The sequence below is a fragment of the Branchiostoma floridae genome, chromosome 3 (genome assembly GCF_000003815.2).
Source record: "Branchiostoma floridae strain S238N-H82 chromosome 3, Bfl_VNyyK, whole genome shotgun sequence".
NCBI lineage: Eukaryota > Metazoa > Chordata > Leptocardii > Amphioxiformes > Branchiostomatidae > Branchiostoma > Branchiostoma floridae.
Genome location: NC_049981.1, coordinates 13,024,565 through 13,032,690, shown reverse-complemented (window position 1 = coordinate 13,032,690; position 8,126 = coordinate 13,024,565). Strand labels below are relative to the sequence as shown.

The following is an 8,126-nucleotide window of genomic DNA, read 5'->3' as shown; positions in this document are numbered from 1 at the left end:
CTATATCTACATGTATGTTTGCTACATAACGAGAAACAATAGGAAAGAGAGGCGGACACATGTCATGTATGCTTTAAGTTTATTAACTCGTTCTAAGTGGACATATTTGTCAACGTGTTCGTCGAGTTAGTTCTTCAGACTAGTTCTTCCTATTGCAGGGGGTTGTAGCTCTTGTCAGGGATGGGCGGGGGTCTGTACAGAAAATACATTAAAAAGTATTAGCATAAAAGTTCATCTGAGCTGGCAAATTACATTATTTTATAAAAGAGTTATACTAAAATGAGTCGGATTTTCGTTTTGTTCAACTGACTGACCCAGTTGCTATGAATACGTGACTTTCTGCACGTGTGACGTCTTCAATCGGTCAAATGTAGGAAATCGATAGGAAGTCGTCTACATCAGGGTGCACCAACCTTATCTCAACCGCGACGGGGGATGATCTAGATTTTCGAAAACATTTGACCCTTGCAATTGTGGCGTCACACGGCACAAAAAGACTGAGCAAGTCAGTTGAAAATGCCACTGAGTACAATTTGGTTCTTCTTGATATCGAAAACTTTTGTCAGTAAAAACAACGTCGCGAAATTTCAGTCACAAGGCATTCGTAGCGGATCAAATGTTTTTCTATGGCAGAAGGTAGAAAAAAGATAACGTGTATCTTTCTTGCATCTATTTTAGAGAGTCTAACGCAATGAAATCAATTCTTTTGGAACGTTTGATAGTATTTCACATGTCACAACCATTTTGTGCAATCAAAATAACTACACATGGACCTCGCAGTATTAGGAATTTCACATACCGTCAACTCTGTTCCAGATGTTTAAGCCTTGTTTCCTGAAAAGAAATAATGAGCCAGTTTCAGTCAGTTTCCTGAATTCTATGTCATGACATTCATAAAAATCAAGGAAGCTCCATAGGTTAAAAAGGAGGTTCATGATTATTAGTACGCATTTGCGGCGAAAAGCATGACTACAGCAACTCCACACATAAACAGACAAAAACGGGGCCAAAAATTATGACGTTCTCTTCCATTTGTCACGGAGGTTAAAAAAAATAGTACCTGTCTTGAGGAAGCGGCTGGGGATGCTCCTCCTAGCGGGTACCAGCTGCGGTGCAGGCTGCAGCTGTGGGACAGGCTGCAGTTCCGGGACGGGCTCCAGGGCAGGGGCGCCGCCTGCTGGGATAAGTTCGGGGATAGCGGCAGGGATAAGTTGGGGAGCGTCGCCTGCAGGGACAAGCTGGGGGACGGGTTGGAGCATGGGGACAACCTCGGGTTGGGGAGCTAGGAAAGGAAGACCGTTAGAGAAAGGGACAAGGTTGGGGACAAAGTCCGGGATATGGGCGCCTACGCCTGCATGGGACCCTGTGGAAACAAATCTTTGAAATTAAACAGAATTTATCGAACACAAGAAAGAAGGTGTACTATTGCAAAACAAATTTTACACATGAACATGCATGTTTCTGAATGCAAAAGTTATTGGGATGTCCCAACCATGACCCGACTACTGAATCACTCAAACGATATGTAAATACGTGATAAACTTGAGACGCAGGTATAACTGTTGATCAAGAAGAAAAGTATAGAAACAGACAAACACGAAATTAATGGATCAGAAAATAGGAAACCCAGGACTGACCCGCGGTGTCCATTCCGAAGCTGCTGAAGTCAGGCATGCGGCAGGCGCAGATCTCACAGCCCCGCTCGTCTGCAGCCCGGCCGAACGGGCAGTCCAGGAAACACACGGTCTCCCGTCTGCACACTAACACAAACAAACAAACAAACAAACAATCAACTCATATCAAATAAAACAACCACAACAACAACAACAAAACAAGTATATAGGCACTCCTGGCGATCTGATATCATAATTTTGGTGTAGCCATGAGTCGTCCTGGTTCTACAACTATTACAACTACAACCCGATTGAACCCGAGCCAAACCAAACTCCAAGTATCCTCCTACACCACTTCAGCAGGCTTACATGCTGCCCCCGGGCAATATTCATATCACTGCAGCCTCGAACAAGCCAACTAATTACAGTTCCTCCGTTTTGACGGAGGTCATTGAAAATGACAAGATTCCAAATGTGCACTGTTAGTATTACCCTCCGGCGTATTGAACACCTAGTCACAAAACGATGACTCATTTGAAACTAATGTCAAGCCATGCCAGTAGCAAACATTGTAACACGGCTCACCAACCCGGTCAGACAAACTAATTACTATCAACAATAGCTCATTGAACACTGCCGTTTTTTATGCTGACGGAACACTTACCACAGCTGTGCTTATCCCACACTTTATAACAACAAAGGTATTCTAACAAAGTAATAACATGTATGGGTAAAGCATAAATCGTTCTTCACAGACAAATTAGAAATCATCACGAAGCGACACCTGCCACAACGTCATTTCTATTTTCGGAGTTAATACCGTATTACGGTTTTCTGTTTGAGGAAAATTTGCATGTCGAGATTTGGCGGGAACAGTTTGGAATACGACAGGCGGACGCTAGGTGGCGCCTTACGGAACACTGTACTAGCACCAAGGACAAAACCGACAGGCTTTGGTAGTGAGAAAAGAGAGAGAGAGACGGTGCTTAATAGAAAACTATGAGGCGAAATGGTCGTATCCTTTAACACTATACAGTCAGCACCAAATGTCGGTAGCAGAACAGAAATAATGTTGTTCAACATTGATGAAATCAAACTTACTGTTGTCAAAGTTGACCGGTGCGTCCCATGTTTCACCTGAAACGAAAAGCAGAAAGTATACGTTAAGTTTACAAGATACTAGTTACACTAGAATCGATTCGATAGTGCAAAATGCTTTTTACCCAGTTTCGGATGAAAAATTCCCAGCGTTCAGGTTGCATTGCAGTTCTCATACAGTGCTTATAAGCCTAAAATTTCTTTGGCACAAAATCATAACACATTTTCTGTGTGCGTTCCACAAATAGCAGACAGAGAAGACGTAACAAAAGTAAATCCTAGGTTTAGGATGTTCTTAATGTAATTTTCTGTACGCGTTCTTGAAATCAAACGTTCCACAAATTTGAATCAGATAACGTAGTAATGTGGGATGGAATATGTAGCTATGTTCTACAAAAAGACCAAGAAAAAATTTCGGTACTCGTTCATATTTCCACAAATGTAACTCAGAGAAAGTTTACCATTCTGAGATGTTGAATATAGAATCATAAACTTACAAAAAGATTATGCTCTACAAAAGAAGAAATTGCATGTACCTGAGCAGAGTGGTACGAGACAGACGAGTGCGAGGGCCAGGATCATCTTGCCGAGAGTTGTGGTCGTCTTCTTCTTCAGTTGTACTAGTCGTCAGGAGTCTGTGCCTGGAGTCAGTGGCTATGTGCCGTACCTCCAACCCTTATATACAGTCCAGGCTTCCTGCACAAACACACCACGCGCCAAACATACGGACAAACACAAGGGTAATGTCGGATGTTTCTCTGTCTCAAATCTGACCACATTCACAAGAACAGTTTGGTCTCTACAACAATTTACAAGAGAAACGCCACCGGCAGGTGTTCTAGTACCGCCACTTCTCCCACAGAATCTAATAGGAACTAAAAACAAACTCATACAACACGATTGTTAAGTGCCTCTTACTGTAATGGGGTCGTGCAATCTTTTCAATCACTGTAACCCGCAATGTCTACATGGGGATAAGGAAAATGTATCGAGTTTAGAAAACTTCGTGCACGGCATAGACAATTTATATTGTGTTTTCGGTTACAGTCCTGAAAAAATTGGTTTGGTAGGTAGGTAGGTAGAGATTTTCTTTTTTGTTTCTATTATTCTTTTAACATTTCAGCCGAAGTGATACAACAAATAGGATCTAACAACGTAAAACTAGAATGCATCTGAAGACTGATACTCTCAACATTATATTTTCATTATACAAATACATTACACTAATAGAGGAACTTGGTTTTGGTGGGTCTAGCTCTTTATATTGTATTTTCTATTGAGAAAGATATGCTGGAAAATGGTTCTAAATTTTTTTTCGTCATTCAGATGTCCGTAAAATAATGTATGTCCTTTGCCAGCGGTCGAACCAAAAAGTGCTGGGTTTGGCAGGTCTTGGCTTGGTTCGTTCAAGTGACTGGAAACATAACACTTTTTCCCAAGGCCTAAGCATTGAAAACGTGCGTCAATTTGTTCTAAGCACGGGTGCTTTGTACGCACTTCCTATGTAGTTGCTGGTAATCAATCTGGTCTTTGTCGGAAAGAAAGACGATAGACAAAGGAAAGGGAGGAAATAACACTTTTTAGAGCTACCGTTTCCAAAATACCGGGACAAACTTAGACCGACAGTTGGAGTTTTTTGTCTCTATTTTACAGAGTTTCCCAAGATAGGAATAGTCGTGGGATAAGTGCGTTAAAAGGAGGGTCACATAGGATTCAGGAACACATCCATCCACCCCTCATCACACTACAAGTGTCTCTTTCTTTAACAGATAGAAATATATCCTTAAATTCTTCATTTTAGCCAGCACCTGGCCCATAGTAAAACATACATAACAGCAATGAGAATATATATACATACAACATTTAAGAAAACATGGAAATATAGCAATTAACATTCTCAAGATTCTATAGTTTTTTTAATTAAGTGTTGCGGAAAAATAGATCTCGCTTAAGCACAGTGTTGAATGAGTGAAAATTGTGATATGACTGAGATTTGTGTAATTCTCTGTCTACTTTTTATCTGTAAGGGCAGTGGAAATAGGCATCCCTCATCGTGTTCTATTTCTCAAAACTATATTATTCATTTCACTACACTATTTTCATTTAGTGTTTTCTTTAGCTGTATATACTATAAAAGAGACGTATTTATTTTTGGACAAAATGGCGTACAGCTAGAGGTAGCTTTGGAACAGGTACTAGGACTTTTGAAACGATTCTATGAATTTTTTATTTAATATTTCCATCTACTGAGACCATATACATCATTAGCACGTCAAGCAATCGGCCAATATCACTATTACCCCGCATATTTCGCACCAACTTAGGTAGCCTGGGCTTTTGAGTCAATTTCTCGCTTACTGTTCAATAATACAGATGTACATATTGTTTCTTGTACTAACATCATGTAGAAGGCAATTAGAAGTTTCTGGGTCATTTATATGAAGACTCATACAGACAGCTGGATTCAGACTTTCAAGGTCTCACACAATGTCATATATGTTTATACATGCGTGTATTACACGTACATATATGTGGGACTTCGTAAGCAAGTAGACAAGGGGGTGAAGAAGGAATTGCACACCCTTCCTTCACCTTAAAAAAGCCACGCGCAGGCTAGGCAAACAGGTTGCCTTACCCACGACGGCGAGTGACTGCCTGCCTACCTTTGTCTCCCGAGACAGATGGATGCCAATATATATATGTATATATATGTGTATATGCATTATGCAAACACAATATATGAATGTAAATTCAACAGAAAGTTTTTACAGTTGACTTTTGTTGGTCATGTCTCTGTTATTTCACCAATTACATTGTTTCCTTACCATTGGAAGTCCTATTTATTACCCTTTACCATGATAGCTCATTTGATATGATTGTACATTCATTTGCTGAGCACCAGAGCCACTTATTTAAGTGTTTAGTGAAATAAATGTGACAGGGGTTTGATCCCTGTGTGGGTACAGCTGGCTATGGGTTGTATTAGTTTTTCCCTTTGAAAATGTAAAGTCGGCGGCCCAGTTTTATGTATGCTTGTGCATGTGTGTAGCTTCAACAAACCACAGCATGCAAATGAACCCAACATACTTATTATCAAGAGTTGTAGGGTGGCTCATTGCAAACAAACACAAAAACAAACACCTACAGTTGAGTGGTACTTCCTTCTACCATCAAGATGTGGCATTTATTCCACATTAGCAAAAATGAATACCAATTCAAAACTACCACAATGTCTGCGGTAGTTATATTATACATATACATAGACAGCTAATACAGACCCCAACATTTCATCAATCGCTGTCCCAGTCCAAATTTTAATTCAACAACAGTGATTATGACAATGACTTACAATAGATTATTATGTCAATAGACAAGACATATTCACATCTACTTGTAGATATTGAGAAGGTTATACTGCAGATCTAACATTCAAAACTTTTGCTCACCATACAGCTTTTTTTTACCGAATGCTAGTGTCTTCATTAAAACATATGTTTGTTTGTTTCTTTTATATAACAAGTACATCGCCTTAAGGCATAATACATCAGTTTTGAATAGTAAGTATAAGCTGCATAAGACCGAACTGTAAGATTTGATCTACTCACACCTCTTTTTACTTGAGGTTTGGCTGTCATCAATCACAGGGACCTGCAGCTTCACATCTCATCTGAGAGGATGTCCCTAACCAAAGCTAGGTACTCATTTTCACCTGAGTAAAGTGACTTTTGAAGGGCAGAACAATGTGGGCTTCTAGGTAATAGAACCTAGACCAAGTTCTAAGTCAACGACCACACAACTTCTGAAGTGAGTGAAATGTTTCGATATTAGATCTGCAGTATTTAACTTCTTTCTACGATATTGCATTCTACCAAACACAGGTGAGCTTCAATGTAATACATGTATTTACTAGATACTAGACTACAGTAAGTCAATCCTATCGTCCTTCCATGCTCTTGTCTCTGAGGATGACTGCCTCATCAAATTTGATCATGTAGGTTGTGCCTCTATGCCAGTGTGCCGTGACCTTAGCAGGGAAACCACAGCCATTCAGAACAGCCTCCACAATCCCTGCAGTAAAGGCTGCACAGTTCAAACTGCCCTTGTCCTGAAACAAGCAAAACAGTCAGTGACTAGAAAGGCAACAAATGTGGTATATTTCACTTCCATCACTCTAAATGACGTTAGGAGTAAAATATAGAATTATGTACAATTAAGCTCAACACACATTATGACATAACATATTACTGCTAAAATCATACAAACATGGATTACAAATACAATAAATCTTAAAATATGAATGCTAATTATCTTAATTTCATGCCCTTGAAATGGTCTCATACCTTTGGAACTGAGATAAACTTGTTGACCAGTGGATCTTTTTCGACAATGTAGTATGTCTTGTCATCATCATTGGCATGTTCCAACTTGTCTGCCTCTTTCCCAAACAGCGTCTTCCAAACTGTCGTCTTCACAAATAGGAGCATGTTCAGGAGCTTGATTTCCCGCTTGTAATTCTTTTCTCTGTGAAGTAAGGAAGGACATTATGCTTGAAATGCCATTGCTTCGAAATTCATGCAGCATTATTAAAGTTAGCTATACAGTCAAGCTATACAGACCATTCCCACAAGATCTTTGACAGTCCCAAAATTTTCCCCCACAACGACCGCCTTGTACTTAGAATTATATGTGACATTCATCATAGAGTAAAGGCAAGAAATGCATCTTTATGTTTGCCCCACCCCCTTTATGCATCTAATGTCAGATGTTTCCGCTATGGATAATTTCAACCCAACATCTGCTTGGAGGTTTTGATACTTGTGAAGAGGTGTACGTGAAAAGAATAGAAGGAAACAATTAAAGAGGAGATTTAGGGGGAGGAGGAAACACTTAAGGGGAAGATCTAAAGATTTTAAGAGGGAAATATTTGAGGGGAGAACAAATCTAGGCGAAAAACCTGAGGGGGAAGATCCGCCCTCCCCTCCCCACCTGAGAAACAGTGTGTCCAGAATCCGGAAGCCGACGTGTTGTCCCAGGTCGGACAGTTTCTGTTGCAGTTCCGGCACGGTGTGGACCCGGTTCTGACAGTACTGAACCATCTCGGAGAACAGGAAGGCGAACGAGCTCAGGTTGAGATCGCCCTTCCCTTTGCTGAGCGGTTTGTCGAGAATACTCTGTTTGGGCCGACTCGTCATTCTGGACTCCATTTTTGTATGGCCATGTATGGGGTATAGTAGTTTACAGAAAGACTTCACAGATCTTTACACCTTTACACCATATAAGGTTATGAAAAAATACTCTAAGATAGAATATGGGTAATGTAATATAATGCAGCACAGGGGCAAACAGGCAAAAGGCACGGAACATGATATTAAAGAAGTAAAAAATTCATAAACCCTTCTGCAACCTCAAAGCTTG

General features: G+C 40.2%; 2 protein-coding genes across 4 annotated transcripts; both read right to left on the bottom strand.

Annotated features, from left to right (window-relative positions):
- Positions 1–65: 65 nt before the first annotated feature.
- Positions 66–3,399, bottom strand: LOC118412319. Of its 3 annotated transcripts, none has more exons than XM_035815117.1 (6): positions 3,248–3,399; positions 2,715–2,750; positions 1,638–1,760; positions 1,061–1,177; positions 800–834; positions 66–192 (listed from the first exon to the last, which is right to left on the bottom strand). In XM_035815117.1, exons 1-5 carry the CDS (start codon positions 3,291–3,293, stop codon positions 821–823), a joined length of 336 nt encoding a protein of 111 aa, XP_035671010.1. In that variant the 5' UTR covers positions 3,294–3,399; the 3' UTR covers positions 66–192; positions 800–820. The 3 variants fall into 3 exon arrangements, with proteins under 3 accessions (XP_035671010.1, XP_035671011.1, XP_035671009.1); XM_035815118.1 differs by having other exon boundaries at positions 1,061–1,174; XM_035815116.1 differs by having other exon boundaries at positions 1,061–1,363; positions 3,248–3,398.
- A 2,467-nt stretch (positions 3,400–5,866) lies between these two features.
- LOC118412316 (trafficking protein particle complex subunit 5-like) lies at positions 5,867–8,120 on the bottom strand. Its single transcript, XM_035815114.1, has 3 exons — positions 7,698–8,120; positions 7,052–7,232; positions 5,867–6,816 (listed from the first exon to the last, which is right to left on the bottom strand). Exons 1-3 carry the CDS (start codon positions 7,913–7,915, stop codon positions 6,646–6,648), a joined length of 570 nt encoding a protein of 189 aa, XP_035671007.1. The 5' UTR covers positions 7,916–8,120; the 3' UTR covers positions 5,867–6,645.
- Positions 8,121–8,126: the final 6 nt, after the last annotated feature.